Source organism: Gorilla gorilla, chromosome 11 (genome assembly GCF_029281585.2).
Source record: "Gorilla gorilla gorilla isolate KB3781 chromosome 11, NHGRI_mGorGor1-v2.1_pri, whole genome shotgun sequence".
Lineage (NCBI taxonomy): Eukaryota > Metazoa > Chordata > Mammalia > Primates > Hominidae > Gorilla > Gorilla gorilla.
This window is the reverse complement of record NC_073235.2, coordinates 135,071,658-135,099,089: the sequence shown is the minus strand read 5'-3', so window position 1 is coordinate 135,099,089 and position 27,432 is coordinate 135,071,658. Positions and strand designations below refer to the sequence as shown.

The following is a 27,432-nucleotide window of genomic DNA, read 5'->3' as shown; positions in this document are numbered from 1 at the left end:
ATTTCTAGTGAGTACAAAGTCTTTTTGTTTTGTTTTCTTCTTGAGACAGGGCCTTGCTCTGTCACCCAGGCTGAAGTGTAGTGACGTGATCGCACCTCACTGCAGCCTCCACCCTCCCAGGCCCCAGACAATCCTCCCACCTCAGCCTCCTGAGTAGCTGGGACCACAGACATGGGCAACCAAGCTTGGCTAATTTTTGTATGTTTTGTAGAGACAGAATTTCACCATGTTGACAAAGTGCTCCTTGTACCGTTGTAAATGTACAAATAAATCTGTAATAGTGTAAACTTTCCTGGAAAATGTGGTTGATTTCACCTTCATTTAATTCTTTTCAATGTTCTCTTGGGGCAAGTGTGATACTAAGTATGGCTGTATTGGGATGGGTGCTCCAGAATGCTTTAGGAGGGAGGTCAGAAACACCTGGAGTCAGCTCCTTCCCCAGCTCTCACCTCTACCCTCTACCCTCTACCACCCCCACCTTCTATCCAAAAGACCAGACCCTTCTCCTGGCAGCAGCCAGAGTGCTCATTTCCCAGCCAGGGCAGGTCACAGCCCTCCTCAAAGACCTCCAACCACACCCCTCTACCTAGACTTCACGGTCCCCCATGTCCCCCACCCTCCTGACCCCTCAAGCTTTCCCCCATCTACCCACCCTCTGATCCAGCCCCTGGCCTCCCAGACAGCCTGCTGACGCTGCCCCAGGGCCTTTGTACTGCTGTGCCACCTTGCTCAAGCCCCGACTCTGCTCAGGTCTCCTGCTCAGTCATCTGCTCCTCAGCAGCCCCTCCTGGCCTGTGTTATCCACCCCTCCAGCCACTGTGTCCACATTCACTCATGATTTTTATCCTAGGAAGTAGTACTGGCATTACATTGTCTAACACTTCCTTTTATTATTGCTTTGTGTTTCCCAGAAGAATGGAGGCCCGAGGAGGGAAGGTAATGAGTCTTCCTTGCTGAGAAATCCATGCCCAGCACCCAGATGGCCTAGGTGGGGCCATGGACTCTGGGCTGCTATCCTGCACCCAGAGCTTCCCAGGTGCTCCTCGGAACTCAGGTGGGTGCTGGAATCGACCTCAGGGGGCTTCGAGCATCTGAGTGGCTGTGACTTGGGGCAAGCCTCTCTGACTCATGGGCCCCTAGGAGGGGCGCAGGGGTGTAGAATTAGCCCAGTGGAGGGACAGCAGAGGACTGTGTCAAAGCCCCCCTGGGGATCCCCGCCACAGCAGCCTCCTTGGCTGGGAGGGTGGGTTGCAGGGCGGCAGGAAGCCACGCTTCTCCAGGCGTCCTGATGCACCCGAGTCCTTGTGTCCCTCAGGTGCTGCCATGACTGAAGCTAAAAAAGGCGCAGGGGGTCCTAGGTCTGGGTGCCTCATGTCCCCGGGGAGAGAGCCTGCCTGATCCACCTCAGGATATGGGCGGGGGCTGGATGGTCTGAGCCTCCTCTTTTCCTGAAATGCAGGCAGCTGCCAGGCACAAATCCCCAGTCCCTGGAGTTGGAGCCAAAATTTGAAGAGCAAGATAGAGCAAAGGGCTCAGTTCCCAGGGTGCACCGGGAGGGGAAGGTTCCATGGCAGGACGTCTGTGTGGCGACTCCGGGGGTGACAGCTCGGGGTGGAGGCCGGGCAGGACGACTGGAGGTGGGGAGCAGGGGAACTCCGGGATGGCGAAGCAGGAGCCCCAGGGACGGGACACTCAGGGAGCAGTGGCCGTCCCCAGCAGCAGCAAGGTCCCTGCCAGCAGAGGAAGCAGCCCGGGGACCACGGACGGCCCCGGGTGCGCGGCGTCGGTGGTGCCGGCGGGGGGCGCCAGGTCGCAGGCGGTGTAGGGCTCCAGGCAGGCAGCGAAGGCCATGACGTGCGCTATGAAGGTCTGCTCCTGCACGCCGTGAACCAGGTGCGCCTGCGGGCCGCGCGCGAACACCGCCACGTCCTCGCCTGCGTGGGTCTCTCCGTCCAGGGGCACTGCTGACTGCTGCCGATACTCGGGGCTCCCTGGTTGGAGGGTTCATTTTCAGTAGGAGGGTTCAGTTCCAGGCAGACAAGAGGTGACCCCTTCCCGCCAGCCCCCCATCCTTGGCACCCTGGTCCCCCTCAGGGGACCACCCCGCGGCACTCACCGCTCTCGCTCTCGGTAACATCCGGCCGGGCGCCGTCCTTGAGCACATAGCCTGGACCGTTTCCGTATAGGAGGACCGTGTAGGCCTTCCTGTCCCGGGCCTTGCCAGGGGCCAGCCCTGCAGAGAGAGGGGTCCCTGTGGTTGAGCTGAACACAGCTGTGGAGTGTCTCCCACGTGCTAGGCACCGCCACGTTTTGCCTGGTCAGGGGCTTAGTCCTCAGGAGACCCTACAGGGCTGGTGCCAGCATTACTCCCATTTGACAGAGGAGGAGACTGAGGCTCAGATTTCACCCACTTAATTGCTGCAGGAGCACCTGTCACTTTCCCCAGGCCTACCGAAGATGGAGCTCCCTCGCAGGGGGTAGCCTCCGAAGGAGAAGACGTGGGAGTGGTCAGCGGTGATGAGGGTCAGCGTGTCCTCCTCGCTGGTGAGCTGGCCCGCCCTCTCAATGGCGTCGTCGAACATGATCGTCTCAGTCAGTGCCCGGTAAGCCCTGCTTTCATGATGACCATGGTCGATGCGACCACCTGCAGGAAGGCCAGAGGGGGGAGATGCTGAGCCTGCCCTGCTCCAACCCCCAACCCCCACTCCCCAGGGGCCACCACGCACCCTCCACGAAGAGGAAGAAGCCGCGGGGGTTCCTGCTCAGCAGGCGCAGGGCAGCCTCTGTCATCTCCATCAGGGAGGGGTCCAGCGTGGAGTCTCGGTAGATCTCGTATTTCATGTCTCCAGGCTCAAAGAGACCTGTGGGACAAGGGGTCCTGTGGTGACTGGCAGGCTGGGGGTGGGAGGGTGCTGGCGGATGTGCACACAGGCTCAGAAGGTGCCATCTGAGGCCATCTGAGGGATGCCAGGGCAGGAAGGGGGTCATTACCCATGAGATGGGTCACAGACGGGTCCAGGGAAGCCTGCATGAGCTCAGTGTGGTTCCACACGTACCGGGCACCCTGCGGGGAGGGAGAGAGCCAGGCCTCAGCCCACAGTCCCGAGCCCCACACCTCTGCCCTCCCCCTGCTGTGCCCAGCACACCCACCAGCCCCCATCACCTGGTGCTTTGCCAGCCATTCCTGCACCAGATTCTTCCCGTCCAGCCTGGTCCCACCTTGGCTGTAGTCATCTGGGTACTCAGGGTCTGGGGTCCCCATGGGAAACATGTACTTTCGGCCTCCACCTAGGATCACCTGGGAACAGAGGATGGGGCAGGTGGATTTGGGGCCCTGGCTGGCCCCGTGCCCCCTCCTCATGCACAGCCCCTGACTCCCCTCCCCAAGGCTGTGGGAATGGCCCAGCCTGGGCTGCGCCTTCTATGCCCCCAACCCCACCTCCAGACCCTGCTGGCCCAGATAAGACTTTTGGTTGCCTGGGTCTGAGCTGGTGCCCCCTCCCTGCTACTGTCTTCCCAGCCCCAGCCCTTGGCCCTGGGGTCGCACGTCAATGTCCATGTTGGAGATGAGCTGCGTGGCGATGTCCTGGCACCCCTCCTGGCGGGCCGAGGCAGGCACGTCGGCGTCCGAGTACCAGTTGCGGTTCACCGTGTGGGCGTAGGCGCCGGCTGGCGAGGCATGCTGCACCCGTGTGGTGGTTACCACTCCCACTGACTTTCCTGAGGGTGATAGAGGTCAGGATATGCGATGGAGGTCTGTCACCTGGCCCTGACCCCACAGCGGGCCCCAGCTCACCTGCTTTCTTGGCCCGATTCATCACGGAGATGACCTCGTTGCCGCGTGTCGTGTTGCACTGGTTAAAGCGGGCGGCTGCACTCAAGCCGATGGTCTGGAAGTTGCCCTTGACCCCGCACAGGTAGGCCGTGGCTGTGGCTCCACTGTCTGGCACATGCTTGTCTACACTGTATGTCTGGGGACAGAGACACTCTGAGCTCTTCTCTGGGGCAGACAAACAGACCCTGATCTCTGTCCTCTGGGATTCCAACTGCCTCCAGCTCCTTACTGGAGCCCCAGCTGTTTAGGGTCCCTCCCTCCTACCACACTCCATAGCCAGGATTCCCCTTCTCTGCTTGGACGACTCTAAGGTAGCCCAGCACTTACCTTGGACAGAGCCACGTATGGGAAGCGGTCCATGGCCAGGAAGGTCTCAGGCCCCAGTTTGTCTTTCTTCTGCCCTTTTAGGATCCTGGCAGCTGTCACCGTAGACACCCCCATCCCTGAAGGAGCAGAAGTGTGTGAGGCTTGCTCCCCAGGGCTGTCCTGGAACCACTGAGGGTCCGGGCGGCGGGGCTGTGAGGGCTGCGGGACTGGAAGGGCTGGCTCACTCACCGTCACCCAGGAAAATGATGAGGTTCTTGGCGGCTGTCTGTGCAGGCTGCAGCTTCTTGGCGGCACCCAGGGCCTCGGCTGCCTGGCGGTTCCAGAAGTCCGGGTTCTCCTCCTCAACTGGCCAAGGGGAGAGCAAAGATCAGGTCAGCCTGGGCTGGGGGGTGCCCTGTGTGTGTGTGTGTAGGGGCAGCTGGGGGAGCCTCATTACCTGGGATGATGCCCAGGGAGAGCTGGAGCCTCAGGCCCAGCAGGAGCAGCACCCAGGGCCCCTGCATGTCTGGAAGCAGTCGGAGAGCTGCGAGGCGGAAATCGCAGGTATGGAGTATGAGCTGCACTCCAGGCTGCCTGGGTTTAAATCAGGGAAAACTGTGTCCTGGCCCCTCCCCTTGTTACCACCTTGACCCCGCCCAGCCTCTTGACCTGAAGCCACACTGGCTGAAGGGAGTGGCAGGGTGTGGCTGGGCTGGGCTGGGGCTGGGGTCCTGAGAAAGGCAGCTTAGGGTGGGACCAGGTGTCCCCCAGGGAAGGGTGGGATTTTGGGTATAGTGCAGTGTGCATCCTGCCGCCAGGAGCCCCTCCCCCAACCCCTGCTCACTGTGTCTTGTGTGGAACAAGACACCCTGTCACTCGTTCATCCACCATTTTTTTTTCTGTATTTCCTGGGAGCTGGGGGCCAGGCTCTATTCTGGTGTCGAGAGGAGGGGAGGCTGGAAGTACACAGCCTGGGCCAGATACTGGGTTCAGCTTTCTGATGCCAGGAGCCTGGGCCCGGTGAGAAAGGGGCACATGGGGGGCTTTGCTGCTCTGGCACCCCGTTGCTCCAACATCTGGCCTTGGCCTGGACAGGTGGGGCTGGCAGGAATCTAGGCCCAGAGCTCCAGGGCTGTGGGCATCTGTGGGGCCAATGGTGACAACACTGAGTGGGGCTGGGCCAGTCCTGCCCATTGCTTACATGTTGTGTTTGATTGTGTATGTGTTTGTGTGGGTGCACTCGCACTAATGTTTGGACGATGCGGTGGGGGAGAGTCCAGTGCCCTCGGCCAGACAGGCCTGGGCTGGGTCTTCCAGAGCAGCTTGTGCACTTGATTGTGACACCTATTGGCTTGCACAGACAGAAGGTGCCTGGGCGGACTCTGTTTTCCATGGGCCCTGAGCATGCCCAGAACCGTAGCCTTTCACATGGGGATCAGATGTTTTGATAGCCTCAGGCTGAGTTAAAAAGTATTTCTGCAGTTCAGATATCTTGCCATCATTTTTTTTCTTTCTGTTTTATCATTATTATTTATTTTTTTTTTTTGGGACAGGGTGTGGCTCTGTCACCCAAGTTGGAGTGCAGTGGTGCATTCACGCCACACCTCCTAGGCTCAAGCGATCCTCCCACATCAGCCTCCCGTGTATCTTCCATTATGTGAAGCTGATTTTCAAAAATTTGTGTAGAGTCAGGATCTCCTTCTGTTACCCATGCTGGTCTTGCACTCTTGGGCTCAAGCGATCCTACAACACTGCTAGGGTTCCAGACTTGAGCCACCAATCTGGGCCCACATTCAGGAGAAATGGATTTGGAGAGGAACCAGAGTGCTCAAGGGTGTGTGACATGTGCCACAATCGTGGGCAAAACAGACCTCTGCCCTTGTGGAGGGCACAATCTAGTGGAAGAGGAATGTTTTTAGAGATGTACAAAGTGCTGGCCATGTGGGGAGTTGCTGGAATAGGACAAGGGGCCTAGGAAGGCCTTTCCTAGAAAATGTGGTTTGAAGGCCAGGCCCAGTGGTTCACGCCTGTAACCCCAGCACTTTGGGAGGCCGAGGCGGGTGGATCACAAGGCCAGGAGATCGAGACCATCCTGGCTAACACGGTGAAACCCTGTCTCTACTAAAAATACAAAAAATTAGCCGGGCGTGGTGGCAGGCACCTGTGGTCCCAGCTACTCGGGAGGCTGAGGCAGGAGAATGGCGTGAACCCGGAGGTGGAGCTTGCAGTGAGCCAAGATCGCGCCACTGCACTCGAGCTTGGCCGACAGAGCAAGACCCTGTCTCAAAAAAAAAAAAAAAAAAAAAAAAAGAAGAGAAAGTGTGGTTTGAGTTGAGAATTAGGGATAACTAGGAGTTAGGCTGATAAAGGAAGGGAAGTGGTGATTGGAGGAGAAATCCTCTGTCCTTGTCTGAGATTACCCTGTGTTAGGGCAGTGGCTGACCCTTTTCTGGGATCACCCAAAATGGGATAGTGGGTGGATGAGACATGTCGACTGTCAAAACCAGTAGATTCTGAATCCTGTCTCTGCCATGTCCTGCTGTGTGGCCTTGGGCAATTTACTTGTCTCTCTGTTGCTTCTGATAGAAAAGGAGGGTAGTGAGGGAGATTCAAGTTGAAGACAGACAGAGTTAATCATGTTTAAAGTGTTGGCTTTGGCTGCTGTGTGGAGATTGGATTAGAGCGGGGGTGTTAAGGAAGAGGGAGGGATTTGGGTTCCTGGTGAGAATCAAAGTGGCTGGGGCCAGGGTTTGGTGTTGTGGGTGGGGAAGAATAGAAAGTGATCCTTTTTTTTTTTTTTTTTTTGAGACTGAGTCTTGGTCTGTTACCCTGGCTGGAGTGCAATGGTGTGATCCCGGCTCACAGCAACTTCCGCTTCCGGGATTCAAGCAGTTCTGCCTGAGCCTCTTGAGTAGCTGGGATTACAGGCATGAGCCACTATGCCTGGCTAATTTTTGTGTTTTTAGTAGAGATGGGGTTTCACCATCAAGGCCAGGCTGGTCTCAAACTCCTGGTCTCAAGTGATCTGCCCGCCTCCGCCAGTCGAAGTGCTGGTATTATAGGTGTGATTAGAAGTGAAAATTAATTGGACTTGGTTGGTGAGGGAGTGGTCAAAGGTAACTCCCAGGTTTCTGGCTTCTGTTATTATGAGTAAAACAGAAGAGTGACTGAACTTCATTAATATATTTTCCATTTGTTGTGGTCATGCAAAAAAATATTTTCCATCTGTTGCATTTAAAGATGAATAACAAAAATAAACCCTTATTTACTCTGTAGGGATAAATCTTTTTGAGAAAAAGATTTAAAGCCTTTGAGTCTCCCACCTTTCTCCGCAGACGTAATGACTATCCTGTATTTTGGTTAATCTTGACTTTGCTGTTGATTGCTTTTTACCACATATGCATGTTTTCCTGAATAATATAGTGATTTGTTTAGTGTGTTTTTCAACTTTATATTTATTCTGATTAGGGTTCATTGATAATTTTATTTATTTTTATTTTTTAACTCTTTTTACTTTTTGATTTTTTACATTGTAGAAGTTATCATTATAAACTTTTTCAATCCAAGGGTTTATAACAGTATTTTTTTTTTTTTCATTTTCGAAAAACATTTTTTCAGTGTTTCACTCTGTCACCCAAGCTGGAGTGCAGTGGTGTGATCTCGGCTCACTGTAACCTCTGCCTCCCAGGTTCAAGTGATGCTCCTGCCTCAGCCTCCCAAGTAGCTGGGACTACAGGTGCAAGCCACCACACCCAGCTAATTTTTTGTATTTTTAATAGAGACAGGGTTTCATCATGTTGGCCAGGCTGGTCTTGAACTCCTGACCTCAAGGCATCTGCCCGCCTTGGCCTCCCAAAGTGCTGGGATTACAGCCATGAGCCACCATGCCTGGCTGGTTTATCACAGTCTTAATAAAATTTGGAAAAAATTTGAAAACCAGAATAACCAAAAGGATGGCTGGGCGTGGTGGTTCACACCTGTAATCCCAGTCTTTGGGAGGCCAAGTCAGAGAATTGTTTGAGCTCATGAGTTCCAGGCCAGCCTGGGTTATATATGTGCATATATATATACCCAAAAGGTAGAAGAAACCAAATGGGGTCATCCACCCAACGAAATATCGTGCAGCCTTGAAGGAGGCCCTGGAGAAGACTCTGTTACAACGTGAATGAACGGTTAGGACATTACACCTAGTGAAATATGAAAGTCGCAGAAGGACAAATACTGTCTCCTGTAAAATAAGATTCTTAAAAACAATAACAAAAAGGGCAAAGGCACATGAACACACTTCTCTGAGGTCCCTAGAGGAGTCAAATTCATAAAGACAGAAGTGGAATGGAGGTTACCTGGGATTGGGGGAGGGGGCAATGGATTAGGGTTAGGGTAGGGTTCGGGTTAGGGTTGGAGTTGGAGTTTAATAGGGACAGAACTTCAGGGTTGCAGGATGAGAACGTTCTGGAAATCAGCTGCACAACAATGTGTGTGTACTGAACACTTGAAAATGGTGAAGAAGGTAAATCTGATGTACCATGTTATGTAGCACAATTCAAAATTTGGTCCAAGAAGAAAAGGCTCCTCCAGCTCCACCCACCCCAGCCCAACCACAGCAGCCCCTTCTCCACTCAGGCCTGTTTACCTCAAGCCCCAGGCTTGGCCCCCAGAATCCAGGGGACCTCACCTGCTGCCCAGCCTCTGCCTGCCCTACCCCACTCCCCACCACGCCTAGGGCCTCCCTCAGGCCGAGCTTTCCTGGGTCCTCCTGCCTGCACCCGCCTGACTTCCTGCTGGTTGTCCTGGGGCTCTCAGGGAAGATGTCACCCTCATGGGCCCTTCCTGTCTCCTGCTTGTTGCCCCCTTAGTTCCCTCTACCTCCTGCTTCATCTTGCTGAGTTTGGAACATTCTTGGCTAAAGGTCAGAGGAGACTCACTAACAGGCACGCCCTTAATTGATTGATTGATTCACTCCAAAGGCAAAGCCAGTCAGGAGCTTTCCCAGCCATCCTGAGGTTTTGTTTTGTTTTGTTTTGTATTTTGTTCGTTTTTTTTTTTTTTTTTTGAGACGGTGTCTCACTCTCTCGCCCTGGCTGGAGTGCAGTGGCGCCATCTTCCACACACTCTGCCTCCCAGGTTCAAACGATTTTCCCACCTCAGCCTCCCGAGTAGGTGGGGTTACAGGTGTGCACCACCACGCCCGGCTAATTTCTTTTAAATTTTTTAAATTTTTATTTACTTTGTTTTAGATGGAGTCTCACTCTGTTGCCAAGGCTGGAGTGCAGTGGCGCAATCTTGGCTCACTGCAATCTCCACGTCCCAGGTCCAAGTGAGTCTCCGGCCTCAGCCTCCCAAGTAGCTGGGATTACAGGTTCCCACCACCATGCCCGGCTAATTTTTGTATTTTTAGTAGAGATGGGGTTTTACCATGCTGGCCAGGCTGGTCTCAAACTCCTGGCCTCATGTGATCTGCCCGCCTCAGCCTCCCAAATTGATGGGATTACAGACAATGGCCACCGCACCCAGCCGAGTTTCGTATTTGTTTTTGTTTTTGTTTTTTTGACACTGAGTCTCACTCAGTTGCCCAGGCGGGAGTGCAGTGGCATGATCTCAGCTCACTGCAACCTCCGGCTCTTGGGTTCAAGTGATTCTCCTGCCTCAGCCTCCTGAGTAGCTGGGATTACAGGCGGGCACCACCATGCCTGGCTAATTTTTGTATTTTTAGTAGAAACGGGGTTTCACAATGTTGGCCAGGCTGGTCTCAAACTCCCGATGTCGTGATCTGCCCACCTCGGCCTCCCAAAGTGCTGAGATCACAGGCCTGAGCCACCCTGCCTGGCCCGAGTTTCCTTTTGGAATTTTTGACAAACTGTAGATTCACATGTAATAGTAAGAAATAATACAAGCAGGCTGTGCATGGTGGCTCAAGCCTGTAACCCCAGCACTTTGGGAGGCCGAGGTGGGTGGATCACCTGAGCTCAGGAGTTGAAGACCAGCCTGGGCAATATGGCAGAATCCCAACTATATAAAAAAATATAAAAAATTAGCCAGGCATTGTGGCGTGCGCCTGTGGTACCAGCTACTCCTGAGGCAGAGGCGAAAGGTTGGTTTAAGCCTGGGCTGCAGAGGTTGCAGTGAACCGAGATTGCACCACCGCGCTCCAACCTGGGTGACTGAGTGAGAAAACATCTCAAAAACAGAAAAAGAAAGGAAGAAAAATAATAAAAGAATGGCCTTGGCCAAGCGTGGTGGCTCACACCTGTAATCCTAGCACATTGGGACGAGGCGGGTGGATTGCGAGGTCAGGAGTCTGAGACCAGCCTGACCAGCATGGTGAAACCCTGTCTCTACTAAAAATACAAAAATTAGGCGGGTGTGGTGGCACGAGCCTGTAATTCCCCACTACTCAGGAGGCTGAAGCAGGAAAATCACTTGAACTCGGGAGGCAGAGGTTGCAGTGAGCCGATATCATGCCACTGCACTCCAGCCTGGGCTACACAGCATGGCTCTGTCTCAATAAAAAAAAAGAAAGAAGGAAAGAAAGAAAGAAGGAAGGAAGGAAGGAAGGAAGGAAGGAAGGACAAATGCCTTGTGCACTTTGCTTAGTTTCCCTCAATGACGTAATCCACAGTTATTATTCAGATTTCCCCAGTGTTACCTGTACTCGTGTGCATGTGTGTGGGAGTGTGTATACAATTTTATCACCCAAGTAGGTTTGTGTGTAACAGCACCATAGTTGAGATACTGCAGAGCTCCAACCCCACAGGGTCACTTTGATAACCAGGTCACCTCTTTCCTCCACCTCTTCCCCTGTCCCTAATCCCTGGAAATCTGCTATGCATCCTGTGTCTCTAATCTTTTGTCATTTCAACTAAGTTACATCAATGCAGACAAACAATGTGTGATCTCTTGGGAAGGGCGTTTTTTTTCACTTAACGTAACTTCCTGGAGCTTCATCCAAGCGTGTGCCAGTAGCTGGCTCCTCCGTAGTGCTGAGCACTATTTCACGGGATGGAAGCACCACAGTGTGTTTAACCAACCACCTGCTGAAGGAAGCTTGAGCAGCTTTCAGTTTTGGCTTTTATAAATAAAGCTGCTATGAGCATTCATGGGTGAACATGAGTGAACATGTGTTTTCATTGCTCTTGGATAAATGGCCAGGGCTGTATGTTGGTTGCATATGTGGTTTTTGGAGAAACTACCAGCTTGTTTTGCAGATTGGCTGTACCATTACGTGTCCACCAGCAAGCTGAGTGACTTTTTCAGCATACTTGCCAGCATCTGGTGTTGTCATATTTTGTATTTCAGCCGTTCTGATAGCTGTGTAGTGGGAAGTTTCTTTCAATGCTCTTCTTATGATGACCTTAAGCAATCCTCAGCTACAATTCGCCCTGGTTTCCTAACTCAGGCCTGTAATCCTAGCACTTGGGGAGGATGAGGCTGGAGGATCCTTTGAGGCCAGGCTGGGCAACATGGAGAGACCCTGTCTTTACAAAAAAATTAAAAAATTACTCAGGTGTGGTAGTGCACACCTTTCGTCTTGGCTATTCTGGAGGGTGAGGTGGGAGAATCACTTGAGCCCAGGAGATTGAGGCTGCAGTGAGCCATGTTTGAGCCACTGTATTGCAGCCCAGGTGACATAGGGGTACCCTGTCTCAGGAAGGAAAAGAAAAACAGAAAAAGAAGAAATATCAATAAATGTGTGTGAAAAGGTGTCTACCAATGTAGAAGAGACCACACTGGGTGGGGTGGTGTCCCAGATCCCAGACTGGCCAAGATTTAAAAGTCCATCCCTGGGGAGCTGGCAGGAAGTGGAGGAACCAATAGGAGCAGCGTTCTGAATGTTGAGCTGTGCACATCCCACGAGACAGCAATTCTGTCCTGGGTAAGTGTCCTGGAGAAACTTGGCACATGTCCAGGAGGAAAGCACCAAACGTGTACAAAGTGGCATTGTTTAAATAGCCAGACATTGAAACAGCCCCAAATGTTGATTGACAACAGAAAAGATAAAATGTCACAGGGCACGGTGGCTCATGCCTGTAATCCCAGCACTTTGGGAGGCCGAGGCGGGCAGATCATGAGGTCAGGAGTTCGAGACCAGCCTGACCAACGTGGTGAAACCCCATCACTACTAAAAATATAAAAATTAGCTAGGTGTGGTGGCGCACACCTGTAATCCCAGCTACTCAGGAGGCTGAGGCAGGAGAATCTCTTGAACCTGGGAGGCAGAGGTTGCAGTGAGTCGAGATCGTGCCACTGCACTCCAGCCTGGGCGACAGAGGGAGACTCTGTCTCAAAAAAACAAAAAGAGAGAAGATAAAAAGTCAGTTGTTTCATGATTGGAATCGTATACAGCAATGGAAATAACCAGTTGTAATATGCAACAGATTAAATGAATCTCACAGACATAAAGCTGGACAAAAGATGCAAATCACAAAAGAATACATAGGATCCAACATATCTTTTATGTATATAAAGTTGAAATTAGGCAAAACTAAACTATATGAGGGATAAAACTATGAAGAGGAAATGAGTATCAAAAAATTCAGGGAGACCAGGTGCAGTGACCCATACCTGTAATCTCAGCACTTTGGGAGGCCAAGGTAAGAAAGATTGCTTGAGCCCAGGGGTTTGCAACCAGCCTGATCAACATAGGGAGACTCTATCTCTAGAAAACATTTAAACATTAGCTTTGTGTGGTGGCACATGCCTGTACTCCCAGCTACTTGCGAGGCTGAGTTGGGAGGCTCACTTGAGCCAGAGTGTGAGGCTGCAGTGAATTACAATCCTGCCACCGCACTCCAGCCTGGGTGGGAGAACAAGACTCTGTCTGTAAATAAACAAACAAAAACCAACAAACAAACCCAAAACTCAGTTTCCTTTGGTGACCAAGGAATGGGTATTATGAACAGGGAAGGTATGGGGTGGGGTGGGGAGATCCTGGTTATAGTCCATTTCTTGATCCGGGTGGTGGTTTCTTCAGTGTTCAATTCTGTAATTATTCTTTAGGTCATAGCTCTCTGTTTTAAACACTGATTTAAGCACTGTTTAAGCTTTCTGTTTTAAGCGCAGATTTTCACTGGTTACTTAACTTCAGGTCGTTAATTTTTGTTCTGTCTGATCTTGATTAGTTGTTTCACAAATTCATGTTTTTTCACTTGCGTTCTGAAAAACATTTTATTTAGTCCTTTGATTTTTTTTTTTTTTTTAATGAGACTGAGTCTCGCTGTATCACCCGGGCTGGAGTGCAGTGGCGTGATCTCGGCTCACTGCAACCTCTGCCTCCCAGGTTCAAGCGATTCTCCTGCCTCAGCCTCCTGAGTAGCTGGATTACAGGCACCTGCCACCATGCCCAGCTAAGTCTTTTTTTTTTTTTTTTTTTTTTGTAGGGACGGGGTTTCACCGTGTTGGCCAGGCTGGTCTTGAACTCCGGACCTCAAGACCTCAAGTGATCCACACGCCTCGGCCTCCCAAAGTGTTGGGATTACAGGCATGAGCCACCGAGCAAGCCTAGTCCTTTAATCTTAAAGTTATCAGAAACTTGTCCTAAGAGTACTTGGTAACGTCTTTACCATGAATCTGATTGGAAACGCTTTTAGGGAAGGACAACACTGTGGATGACAGAGACTTTGAACAGCCATTCTTAAAAATATGATTGAAGTTCAGACCTGACATGGAGGTTCACACCTGCAATCCTAGAACTTTGGAAAGAACTTTGGGAGGACAGCTTCAGACCAGGAAATGCAGACCAGCCTGGGCAACATAGCAAGATCCCGTCTGCATAACAAATAAAAACATGGCCGGGTGCGGTGGCTCATGCCTGTAATCCCAGCACTTTGGGAGGCCGAGGAGGGAGGATCAGGAGGTCAGGAGACTGAGACCATCCTGGCTAACACGGTGAATCCCTGTCTCTACTAAAAAAAATACAAAAACTTAGCCATGCGTGGTGGCGGGTGCCTGTAGTCCCGGCTACTCGGGAGACTGAGGCAGGAGAATGGCGTGAACCAGGGAGGCAGAGCTGGCAGTGAGCCGAGATGCCCCACTGCACTCTAGCCTGGGCGACAGAGCGAGACTCCGTCTCAAAATAAATAAATAAATAAAAATAATAAAATAAAATAAAAAATAAAAACATTAGCTAGGCATGGTTACATGCACTTAAAGTCCCAGTTAATCGGGAGGCTGAGGCGGAAGCATCACTTGAACCCAGGAATTCAAGACTGCCGTGAGCTATGATTGTGCCACTGCACTCTAGCCTGGGTGACAGAAAGAGAGCCTCTACTTATATTAAAAAAAAAAAATCTGATGATAGTTTATTGTAATTAGCAATTGACAAGGAAGTTTGGTTATTTCTGTGACATACAATGTAATCATGGAGTGAAATCCCTGGTGAAATATTAGATTTCTAAGAGTTTTATCCAATGATGGAATTTTCATAGACCTTGTCTATACAAAAATAAAAAAGCCAGTTGTGGTGGCACACACAAAAAAGTTAGCACAGTAGGTGGTAGTCCTAACTACTCAGGAGGCAGAGGCAGGAGAATCCCTTGAGCCCTGTTGGTCAAGGTGGCAATGAGCCAAGACCACACCACTGCACTGTAACCTGGATGACAGAGCGAGACCCTGTCTCAGAAAAAAGAAAAGAAAAGAAAGCTTTAGTTTAGATGTGAAATATATTTCAGAAGTAAAAATTAATAACTCTTTTAGATTTTCTAAGAGCTGATCTATACTTCAAGAAAACTTTGTTGTACTAACACAGGGGACCAAATTTTTAGGTGTTTTTTTTTTTTTTGAGAAAGACCCTCACTCTGTCACCCAGGCTGGAGTGCAGTGGTGTCATCTCTGCTCACTGCAACTTCCGCCTCCCACGTTCAAGCAATTCTCGTGCCTCAGCCTCCCAGCTAGCTGGGATTACAGCCACCCGCCAACACACCCAGCTAATTTTTGTATTTTTCATGGAGACGGGGCTTCCCCATGTTGAGCAGGCTAGTCTCGAACTCCTGACCTCAAGGTATCTGCCCGCCTCAGCCTCCCAAAATGCTATGATTATAGGCATGAACCACCACATGCGGCCGCAAATTTTTGGTTTTTTAATCAGAGTAGTTTTGTTTTTTCTTTTTCTTTCTCTTTCTTTCTTCTCCTGTTGTTTTTTTTTTTTCCTTCTAGAGCCGTAAGAGGACAATATCAGTGTAGGTTTTTTTTTTTTTGAGATGGAGTCTCACTCTGTTGCCCAGGCTGGAGTACAGTGGCACAATCTTGGCTCACTGAAACCTCTGCCTCCCAGATTCAAATTCAAGCGATTCTCCTGCCTCAGCCTCCAGAGCAGCTGGGATTTCAGACATGTGCCATCATGCCTGGCTAACTTTTGTATTTTTAGTAGAGATGGGGTTTCACCATGTCGGCCAGGCTGGTCTCCAGCTCTTGACCTCAAGTGATCCACCCACCTTGGCCTCCCTAAATCCTGGGATTACAGGCATGAGCCACCGTGCCCAGCCTCAGTGTAGTTTTAATATGAAAGCTCAATCCTTAGAAAGACTCATAAATAATTTCCTTCTAATTTTAGCGAACTTGATCACATACAAAAATTTCTTTCACAAATTCATCCTTCACAAACCTTTCATGACTTAGCAATTCCATGACATGCTTAGGCCTCTGCTTTGACCTAAACTTCCCCTTTCTTAATTAATAAGTTGTTTTATTTAGGACAGAAAATTTACCACACAAGATCCTTTGTCATTCCGAATTCTTTTTTTTTTAACTGTTTTTACCAAAAATATATCTTCATACCTGTAACATTCTTCACATCTCTCTCCTACTTATTGGTTCCTTTCTGTCTTGTTTTTATTTAGTTCATACATCCATATTTTTAGACAACATTATATAATCTCCAAATTAGACACAATTATTCCTTTATTTCCATAAAGAACACATTTTGGCCAGGTGCAGTGGCCCACACCTGCAATCTCAACAGTTTGGGAGGCTGTGGCAGAAGGATCACTGGAACCTAGGAATTCGAGACCAGGCTGGACAGCATAGCAGACTCCTGTCTCTATTTTTCTTAATTTATAAAAAGTTCAAATAATTTTAAATATACAACAATACCAAATAAAGCAAAAACATGTTTTTACACATTTTAAATAATTTTTCTTGTCAAAAATGCATCTTTTTTTTGGTACACTTGGTCCACAGAATTGTATAGATTAATTAGAATTTTTAACTCTTAGCAACCTTAATTTCTAGTGAAAAACCAGCTAGCAAAAGAAAAAAATATTTTTTTCTTTTTTTTTTTTGAGATGGAGTTTTGCTCTTGTCACCCAGGCTGGAGTGCAATGGCATGCTCTCAGCTCACTGCAATCTCCACCTCTTGGGTTCTAGTGATTCTCCTGCCTCAGCTTCCCCAGTAGCTGGGATTATGGGCACCCGCCACAACACCCAGCTAATTTTTGTATTTTTAGTAGAGACAGGGTTTCGCCATGTTGGCCAACTGACCGTCACATATCAGTATTTTACAGATGAGAACCATTTATAATTTTAGAAACATCACTGTTTTATGTGTATCAGTACAACCCCAATATATTTGGTGGTTCTATCAAATTTTAAGAAGCCACACACTTATATTTATGTTCGGCAATTTATGTTTTTGTGTCTTATCTTATTTGGAAATGATCCCTATATTTAATGAGTATCTGTCACTTAATGTAACATAACCTGACTTTAAGATTTCATATTCTGGCTGGGTGTAGTGGCTCTTGCCTGTAATTCCAACACTTTAGGAGGCCGAGGCGGGCCGATCAACTGAGGTCGGGAGTTCGAGACCAGCCTGACCAACGTGGAGAAACCCCATCTCTACTAAAAATACAAAAATTAGCTGGGCTTGGTGGTGCATGCCTGTAATCCCAACTTGGGAGGCTGAGGCAGGAAAATCCCTTGAACTCAGGAGGCCGAGGTTCTGGTGAGCCAAGATCATGCCATTGCACTCCAGCCTGGGCAACAAGAGAGAAACTCCATCTCAAAAAAAAAAAAAGATTTCAAATTCCGACTGGACGCGGTGGCTCACACCTGTAATCCCAGCACTTTGGGTGGCCAAGAGGGGAGGATTGCTTGAGACCAGGAGTTCGAGACCAGCCTGGCCAACATGGTGAAACCCTAAAATTGGCTGTGCATGGTGGCACATGCCTGTAGTCCCAGCTACTTGGCAGGCTGAGTCAAGAGAATCACTCGCACCCGGAGGCTGAGGTTGCGGTGAGCCGAGATCGCACTACTGCACTCCATCTTGGGCCACAGTGAGAGAATCTGCCAAAAAACAAACAAACAAACAAACAAATCTCAAATTCTATGAAAAGCTTATTTATAGACATTTATGCCATTTACAGTTACCTAATTTATATTTTTAACAACTATATCCCCATTAATTTTGAATACTGAGATATTACACAAAGCTAGTCGTCATTTCAGGTTATTTTCCTGTTCACAACTTTTGTAGCCTGTGACTCTCAGATGTTCACCTAAGAATCTTAAAATTAAATAAACAGATATTTTGCCAGTAACTTGTAAGACAGAGCTGTTTTCATTAAAATAGCAATACTAAATTAGTTTTATTTATCAAAGAACTCCACAAACAAAGATCACTTTGTTTTTAGGTTGGGTTTAAAGTTTTATAACCTTGAAGCATCTAGCAGAGACACATATGATCCCATCTGACCCGCAAACCCAGCGGAATATGTACACTGCAAATGCTAAAGATGGCCGTGCACGGTGGCTCACGCCTGTAATCCCAGCACTCTGGGAGGCCGAGGCGGGCGGATCGCTTAAGGCCAGGAGTTCGAGACCAGCCTGGACTACATGGCAAGGCCCATTCTCTATTAAAAATACAAAACAATTAGCCAGGGGTGGTGAGGCATGTCTGTAGTACCATCTATTCAGGAGGCTGAGGCATGAAAATTGCTTGAACCTAGGAGGTGGAGGTTGCAGTGAGCCGAGACTGCACCACTGCACTCCAGCCTGGGTGACAGAGCAAGACTCTGTCTAAAAACAAGAAAGAAAGAAAGAAAAGAAGATGCTAAATATATTTTATTTTTATTTTATCAACACATGTAAAACTAGCTTATTTATCAAAGATGTAGTTAGATCATGTGAACTAAAAGGTATTTGGGTTCATTTTTATGTTATATATGTATACATGTATTTATATATGTATGTGTGTATACATGTATGCATATACATACATAGATATGTGTGTGTATATATCTGTGTATATATAATATATGTAATATATATTATATAATATATGTTTTATATATATATATAATATATATATTTGAGATAAGGTCTCGCTCTGTCACCCAGGCTGGAGCGCAGTGGTGCAATCACAGCCCACTGCAGCCTCTATTTCTCGAATTAAAGTGATTCTCCTGCCTCAGCCTCCCCACTAGCTGGGACTACAGGCACACGCCACCAAGCCCAGCTAATTTTTGTATTTTTTTTTTTTTTGTAGAGATGGGGTTTTGCCATGTTGCGCAGGCTGGTCTGGGACTCCTGAGCTCAAGCAATCTACCCACCTTGACCTCGCAAAGTGGTGGGACTAAAGACGTTTGACACCGCACCCGGCCTACATACATATTTTTTTTAGAGATGGGGTATTGCTGTGTTGCTCAGGCTGGCCTCGAACTCCTGGTCTCAAGTAATCCTCCTGCCTCAGCCCCCTGAGTAGCTGGGAATACAGGCATGCTCCACCATGCCCTGCTCACTATATATTTTACCAAGTTTAATTTATCTTTTTTTTCTTTTTTTTGTTTTTTTAAGACAGAGTCTCGCTCTGTCACCCAGGCTGGAGTGCAGTGGCATGATCTCAGCTCACTGCAGCCTCTGCCCCCACCGGTTCAAGTGATTCTCCTGCCTCAGCCTCCTGTGTAGCTGGGAATACAGGTGCACACCACCAGCCCCAGCTAATTTTTTTTATTTTTAGTAAAAATGGGGTTTTGCCATGTGGCCCAGGCTTGTCTCGAACTCCTCACCTCAGCTGATCCACCTGCCTCAGCCTCCCAAAGTGCTGGAATTACAGGCATGAGCCACCATGTCCAGCCACCCCGAATAGAATTTCTTAAGGGATGTCTAGCTGACTATGCCAGATTTCAACTTGGAGACATGACATACGACATGCAAAAACATACATACGTAGACAGAAACACAAATAAGACCTTATAGCTTTCATTTTAGAATTGTAGTCATGAGACAGCAAAACATTGTAATGTGGACTCACAGGTTTATAAAACACAGTTGGATCCAAATGAGATTTCTGAGAAAATGGGAGAGGTCCCAAAGCTAAACTTTAAGATTTTCAGGGCCAGGCACCATGGCTCATGCCTATAATCCCAGCACTATGGGAGGCCGAGGCAGGCGTATCACCTGAGGTCAGAAGTTGGAGACAAGCCTGGTCATGATGTTGAAACCCTGTCTCTACTAAAAATACAAAAAGTAGTCGGGTGTGGTGGTGTGCACCTGTAATCCTAGCTACTCGGGAGGCCGAGGCAGGAGAATCACTTGAACCCAGAAGGCGGAAGTTGCAGTGAGGTGAGATCACTCCACTGCATTCCAGCCTGGGCGACAACAGAGAAACTCCGTCTCAAAAAAAAAAAAAAGATTGTCATTAGTCTTGATAAGCAATCTTATGAGGGCAGCAACCAAAACTTTGGGTAAAACAGTTTTCTTTTCTTTTCTTTTTTTGAGATGGAGTTTCGCTCTTGTTGCCCAGGCTGGAGTGCAATGGCTCGATCTCGGCTCACTGCAACCTCAGCCTCCAGATTCAAGCGATTCTCCTGCCTCAGTCAATCAAGTAGCTGGGATTACAGGCGTGCGCCACCACACCTGGCTAATTTTGTATTTTCAGTAGAGACAGGGTTTCACCATATTGGTCAGGCTGGTCTGGAACTCTTGATGCCAAGTGATCCACGTGCCTTGGCCTCCCAAAGTGCTGGGGTTACAGGCATCAGCCACCACGCCTGGCAAGCAGTTTAGTTTTCTGGTTTTTATTTTAATCTCTTTGAGCCCACCTTTATCCTTTTTCAGTTTCAAATGAGATTAGGGATTAAATACTAACTGTTTAATTTTAGCTAGGACTGGCTGGATTTTGTACAAGAAACAAAATCTCCTAGCAGTTTTGAAAAGTCCAATAACAAATTTCTCTTCTGTTTGCCACTCTCAGTTGCTTGACAGCTCCATGACAGTGGGAAGCATTTTAGCAGTTCGTTCAGCTCTTCCTGGCCCCTGTGTAGCAGAGAAGCAGTTTTTATGCCAGAAACAGAGATCCTTTTCATTATTGCTCTGAGCTCATGATTTTGACCTGTTTAATCTGGGCGCCTAACATTTATAAACATTTCTCTCATTCTGTTCTTTTCTAATATCAATCCTTCCGTGGACTGTTCCATCACCCGAAGCAACTGTTAGGCAAACCTGAATTTACATTTCCAAAAGGTCTCTAGGTTGTTGTTTGCCATGGAGCTGTTGTAATTTATAGAGCCATTAATTTGAAAGCCCTTCAAGACCCCTTCCTTAGTGGTTTTTATGTTGGCTGGAGTGTGATATTATCAGTTTATCTTAATGCCAGCAGAAATGTCAGCAGATTCCAAGTAGGCAGAAAAGAGAGAGAGAGAAGTAGACAACTTAGAAGGCTCTCCATTTAACTTTGTAGTTGGCAATTTTAAAATTCAGTATTAGGAAAAAGCAAATTTGGGGAGTTCAAATGATTCCAATGATGGCCATTGATTTTGAAATGTGCACAGGGAAAGCTATGTAGCTGCCTGGAGTCCCAGAAAATCTGGCATGCCTTAGTGTCTGAGAATGCCATTCCATTTCTTTTTCATCTCTGAGAAGCAAAGAAAATCCTATAAACCCTGTCAGGGACTGTCAGGAGTCTGGACCAGTGTTTTAGATGGTGGTGACACCCTGGGTTCTTTCAGTTGGCTTTCTCACACTCACCATATATGTATTTTTTGAGACAATTCTCACTGTTAAACAGGCTTTAGTGCAGTGGCAGGACCACAAGTCATGGTAGCCTCGACCTCCTGGGCTCAAGCAATCCTCCCACATCAGCCTCCTGATAGCTGGGACTACAGGTGGGAGCTGCCACACCCAGCTAATTTTTGTGTTATTTGTAGAGGTGGGGTTTCATCATGTTGCCCAGGCTGGTCTCCAACTCCTTAGCTCAAGCCGTTCTCTCACCTCGGCCTCCCAAAGTGCAGGGATTACAGACAGGAGCCACCTCTAGGGGCCGACCCTCACCGTGTGTATGTGTGTTTTAACATTTCCTATGGTGCTAAACTATTTATGTTTATTTTTGCTGTGAGATGATCAGAAGATGTTCAGGAACAAGCAAGAAAAAAAAATGAGCCAAATCATTTAAAGACGTGGGAAACCAAACCAATATCAAACCCAAATCAGAATGCTCACAAAATTTCAACCAACGTGTACACATCAAACATAATATTCAGTCAGGCATCCAGAACCAAAAGTGAATTCACCAGGAAAGACTTGCCTCATGGACAGAACATAAATTCTTTAGAACTCAGAGTCCTCAAACCAGAAGGGCACTGCTCTTTACACCAGAAAGTGCTTGCCAAAAGCAAAGAAACAAAAAAAAAAAAAAAAAAAGAAAGAGAGAAACCCAACCTTTATACCCTCAGGAGGGATGCAAGGCCCTTTGTTTAAGGGAGCCTTATAATCAAATCACATCCAGGATAAAGTAAAAAGGAACTGACCAAAGGGAGGGAGTCTGGGTATTTGAGGAGATTCACCAGAACAGAAAAGCAACTCCTGGAAAGGCAGTCTGCGGGGGGCTCAGTCAACACTGCGTTAGATTCCAGGAGACTCTGATTCATCCAAGATGAATTCACTTCGGTCCCACTTCTGGCTCCGCTATGTGACACTGCATAACAAATACAGAAAGACTCTAAAATAAAATGAACTTTCTTTGGAAATAGGTATTGCTTGGGAATAAGCAGGCCATAGGAAAGCACGTGTGAATTTAGGGAGGTGAAGGAAGACAAAGGTTTTTAAAGGAAAATGGAGGAGGATCACAGGATTGTTTTGAGATATTTATCCTTGGCTACAAGGATCAAGGATATGCGTGGCACCAGTCTGAGGATGGACGGGTGGTTGCTGGGCAGATGTCCTTGCAGAAATATTTTTCAATGAAAGGTTAGGAAGGCCTTTGTGCAAGGTGGAACTGGAGCCTGGACCACTGGCATCACCCACTCACCCACAGCCTCAGCTTCCCTTTTGGAGACACTGCAGGGGAGCCAAGGAGCTGGGCCTCGGACCCGTCTTTATTGGCAGTCTGTGCAGGGTGACCAGGACTGTGTGGTCACAGGCTAAACCCAAGTCACCTCCTATTGGCCGCAATTGCTGTGCTCTGGGTCAACTGTGCATTGGTACCATGGGGGCCGCACTCGCAGCCCCAGGCCTTCTTCTGGCAGGGCTCTCCGTTGCTCTCCCTGGGTCAGGAACTGGGGGAAGTGAGCGAGGCCAACCAGAAGCCCAGACGCCCTGGGGAGACCTCCTCCTGGACAGGCGTTCCCAGGAGGACAAGGAAGCTCCCTGGTGACGGTTCGCAGGCGCTGTGCGGGCAGCCCAGGCACTCCATCAGGGCCCCCTTATCCTTCAGGAGGAGTCCTCCCCGGGCGGTGCTCCAGGGCTGTGGGCTGGGGCATGACGGCCCCCAGCTGCGTAGCTCCAGCCCCTCTCTATCCGGCTGGTGGGCAGCTCGTAATGGGGACGCGGGATCCGAAGGGATCCCTCCCGGGAGTACCCGCTGCCCTTACTGGTCCTGCGACACGGCTGGACCCCTCGGGCTGGCAGCTCGGCGGCAGAAAAGGCAGTGGGCGCTGGGAGACAGCGGCTGCCCACGCAGTTCTGCTCAGGCTCAGGCTCTGGTTTCGAGCGGGCCCGCTAGGCCTGGTCCTGCTCGGGTGCGCACCTGCGGGGTAAATGGCGCCGAATCCCTGCAGCGGTTGCCACCATCGCGGCCGCTGCGCGGAGCCTCCCGGCTTCGTCTGCTTGCGCCCCGCGGGAGGTGAAACTTCACCCAAGTTTGGGTTCTGGGGAGAACGTATTGAAGCCGGGAGTGGCTCGGGTCGGGGTCACAGACTGGGAATGGGGGTGGGTGGGGGGACGGAGCCGGTCTCCATCAGGGCCGTCCAGGGGGTGGGCTGTGAATCCACGACCCTGGGGCGTTGGCGCTCGCCCCTGGGGAAGGAGCGGGTGGGCTGTCGGGCCACCGAGTAGAAGGAGCCAGCGATCGGGGTTGAGTGGTAGATCCTGCGGACTTCCGCAAGGACAAAGTTTGGTTCTTTGGCCGCTTTGTGGAGCCTCTGTCTGTGTCCAGCGCGGAAAGCTGAAAGTGCAGCATAGACGCGCTCCTGACCGCACCTCCTCACTCCAGCCTCCGCTTCTTCCCCCCCTATTCTGCCCGGCCTTGGCTGGGGCAGGTCCTGGACCAGAAAGGCGAAGGGAAGAGGGACAGCCTTTCAATGAAGGCCCACTACGTGCCAGGCCCCGTGCCTGGCTCCTCCCCCTTCCCATCAGGGCCCTCCCAACCCAGGGATCCGCACGTGTGTGCAGGGAGGGGGACAGGGGAGAAGACTCCACTGTGCACGCGGGGGTGGTGGCCCCGCCGAGCCCTCCTGGTCCCTGGTTTCCCCAGTGAATGAGGCTCGCGGCTGGGGCCTCTGCACCCAGGCCTGTGTCTCTCCTCGCTGTGCCCCGGAACCCCGTCGGGCTGCGGCGTCTCATTAGCCTGCCTCTGTCCTTCCCGCAGCTGAGGCCCCAGGGGCCACGCGGAGGCTCACGAGGAGGCAGGCGGCCACGCGCATCCCGTAGCCCAGGTGGCCCAGGGCTGCACCCCGGCGGTCTCGGCGCCATGGAGTCCTGGTATTCGCTGATGGCGCACTACGATGAGTTCCAGGAGGTCAAGTATGTGAGTCACTGCGGCGCGGGGGGGGCTTGCGGGGACTTTCTGCCCGCAGGCCACCGGGCCCAGGCCGGGCTGCAGCTCTGGAAGCGGCGCAAGTTGAGCCTGCTGTCGGGCTGGTGTTTGCAGCCGGCCTCTGCTCCATCCTGGCGGCTATGCTGGTGCTCAAGTACCTGGGCCCGGTCGCGGCCAGCGGCGGAGCCTGTCCTGAAGGCTGTCCTGAGCGCAAGACTTCGCGTGCGCCGCTCGCTTCTTGGCCGCCAACCTGGACGCCAGCATCGACGACCCATGCCAGGACTTCTACTCGCTCGCCTGCGGCGGCTGGCTGCGGCGCCATGCCATCCCCGACGACAAGCTCACCTACCGCACCATCGCGGCCATCGGCTAGCAGAACGAGGAGCGCCTGCGGCGCCTGCTGGCTCGGCCCAAGGGTGGACCCGGCGGCGCTGCCCAGCACTAGGTGCGCGCCTTCTTCCGCTTGTGCCTCGAGATGCGCGAGATCGAACGACTGAACCCGCTGCTCATGCTGGAGGTCATCGAGGACTGCGGGGGCTGGGACCTGGGCGGCGCGGCGGAGCGCCCGGGGGTTGCTGCGCGATGGGACCTCAACTGGCTGCTGTAAAAAAAGTGCAGGGCGTGTACAGCGCCGCCGCGCTCTTCTCGCTTATGGTCAGCCTGGACGACAGGAACTCTTTGCGCTACGTCGTCCGTGTGAGTGCGCGCCCTGAGCGCCCCGCCAGCTGCCGTAGACCCGGGGCGCAGTGGCCTTGCCCAGGGGTCCCTGAGGGCGGGAGGAGGGTGCGCGAGAGGAGAGGAAGGGAAAGCAGGGGAGGGGAGGGAGCGCACAGTGGCCGCGCGCGGGAGGAGGTCATAAGTAATTTCCCTGGGGTAACTGCGGTGTTCAGCGGTGCAGCCATTTCCCAGCCCTCTGGCAGGCAGTGGGGAGCGGGTGGGGTGCGCGGCAATATATTCAAGCTTATGTACAAAGCATTTGAGGTCTAGTTGAAGAAACAACTTGAAGAATGGTCTCGCAGCAATTACAAACAAATACCCTTCAGCAATTACAAGAAGGCTTTCAATGACTGAACCCGAATACTTGGTTGTCTGGGTTAAACATACGCATTTGGGTGATGGCCGCTATATTCTTTTTTGTATCTGATTGCTAGGGTGATGGCCGCTATATTCTTTTTTGTATCTGATTGCTAGGCTTCTGTAAATGGCTCTGTGCTGCCACCCGAAGCATCTATGACCAGGGAAGAAGGATAGAAGCTTATTTTGCGTTGGATAACCAGCAAGCTCTAAGAATTAAAGAAGGGGGAGATGTGGGGGGTGCACGACGATATATTCAAACTTATGTACAAGGCATTTGAGCTCGAGGCATGGAAAAATACTGAGGCACTGTGTGTACGTTGTTTGTGCGTGAGAATGTAACTCCTTGACACTGAAAACAGGACAAGGAGTGGAATGTGTGATAAGGAGCGCTGAAAACAGCCTCCTAGGAATGCGGTCTGAGTGCTTTTACAAGGCCGTATGTGCCTCATGACCCCACGGCAAAAACCCATCTGGTGGATGTTTGTGGTTTAACAAGCCCTCCAATAAATACTTGGCGGATGGATTTGGGGGGGCACTCTCTCGGAGGAGTTGCCGCCTGCCCCACTCAGCTGGAATTGTCTGAGTACTTCATTCTCTGGCGTTCACAGCAGCTACAAGCTGCAAGTGGTGACCCCAACGTGACCACCTTGAAATTACGCGTGGAGCAGGTCGACTCATCAACTTTGGGTACTAAAAATACCAAAACTTAGCTGAGCGTGGTGGTGGGTGCCTGTAATCGCAGCTACTCAGGAGGCTGAGGCAGGAGAATTGCTTGAACCCGGGAGGCAGATGTTGCAGTGAGCCGAGATCGCGCCATTGCACTCCAGCCTGGGCAATAAGAGCGAAACTCTGTCTCGAACAAAACAAAACTCATGCTAAGGAAAGGGCAAATTTTTGAGCAGAAGTTTGAAAATATTTATTTGACACTTGATTTTCGGGTAAACAATGTATTAGACTCATAAACACTCATACCTACACAGGAAAAGGAAGCTTGAGAACATAATGACCTAATTTCAGAATAATCTTTTTCCTCTTCTTCTTCTTCTTTTTCTTCTTCTTCTTCCTCTTCTTCCTCCTCCTCTTCCTCCTCCTCCTCCTCTTCCTCCTCCTCCTCCTCTTCTTCTTCTTCTTCTTCCTTCTTCTTCTTCTTCTTGGGATGGAGTTTCACTCTCGTCACCCAGGCTGGAGTGCAATGGTGCGATCTCGGCTCACTGCAACCTCTGCCTCCCGGATTCAAGCGGTTCTCTTGTCTCAGCCTCCTGAGTAGCTAGGATTACGAGTGCCTGCCACCACACCTGGCTAATTTTTGTATTTTTAGTAGAGACAGGATTTCACCATGATGGCCAGGCTGGTCTCAAACTTCTGACCTCAAGTGATCTGCCTCCCAAAAGGCTGGGATTACAAGCATGAGCCACAACGCCTGGCCAGAATAATCTGTTTTTAAAACGTCTTCACTTTTAAAATATAGAAGTCCTTGGGTGTGAGCGCTCATGTAAAACCTAAACATGCAGCACCTCCACATTGGTTAGAAAGAGGAACTTTCTAACCCACTGACAACTGGGAAGATAGAAATATACTAGCTGGATTTTACCAAAACTTTTGCATATTTGGTGGATGGAATGTAACAATGAGTATGATGATTTAGTAAGGCCAGCTAATGGTGTCTACCTTCTGTTCACCTCCCATATTTTTATGACAGCCACTAAAACCTAGAATTAGAAAAGAAAAAAACTGTCCTGAGAGAGCCAGGTCCTCAAATACATGTATATATTTTTCCAGACAGGGTCTTACTCTGTTGCCCAGGCTAGAGTGCAGTGGAGCAATCTTCTTTCACTGCAGCCTCGACCTCCCTGGACTCAGTTGTTGTTTTTGCAGAGACGGGATCTCACTATGTTGCCCAGGCTATTCTCGAACTCCTGAACTCAAGCGATCCTACCCGCTCTTCCTGCCAAAGTGCTGTGATTGCAGGTGTTGAGCCGCCATGCCTGCCAAATAGATGTTTTACAATGTTAAAATAATTTTCATATGCAAGGAAGCATTCAATCATGCTAATATTTCTAGTGAGCACAAAATGCTTGCTTTTTTTTTTTTTTTCTTAAGACAGAGTGGCTCTGTCGCACAGGCTGGAGTGCAGTGGTATGATCTCAATTCACTGCAACCTCCCAGGTTCAATCAATTCTTCTACCTCAACCTCCCAAGTAGCTGGGATTACAGGTGCCGACCACCACGCCTGGCTAATTTTTGTAGTTTT

At 50.0% G+C, this 27,432-nt stretch overlaps 2 protein-coding genes across 2 annotated transcripts; one reads left to right on the top strand and one right to left on the bottom strand.

Annotated features, from left to right (window-relative positions):
* Window positions 1-927: 927 nt before the first annotated feature.
* LOC115933736 (alkaline phosphatase, germ cell type) lies at window positions 928-4,665 on the bottom strand. The gene is made up of 11 exons (XM_031008587.3): window positions 4,599-4,665; window positions 4,391-4,507; window positions 4,163-4,278; window positions 3,797-3,971; window positions 3,548-3,720; window positions 3,164-3,298; window positions 2,992-3,064; window positions 2,727-2,861; window positions 2,453-2,644; window positions 2,117-2,233; window positions 928-1,991 (listed from the first exon to the last, which is right to left on the bottom strand). Exons 1-11 carry the CDS (start codon window positions 4,663-4,665, stop codon window positions 1,693-1,695), a joined length of 1,599 nt encoding a protein of 532 aa, XP_030864447.3. The 3' UTR covers window positions 928-1,692.
* Window positions 4,424-25,749, top strand: LOC115933790 (endothelin-converting enzyme-like 1). The gene is made up of 2 exons (XM_063695283.1): window positions 4,424-4,533; window positions 23,937-25,749. Exon 2 carries the CDS (start codon window positions 24,039-24,041, stop codon window positions 25,089-25,091), a length of 1,053 nt encoding a protein of 350 aa, XP_063551353.1. The 5' UTR covers window positions 4,424-4,533; window positions 23,937-24,038; the 3' UTR covers window positions 25,092-25,749.
* Window positions 25,750-27,432: the final 1,683 nt, after the last annotated feature.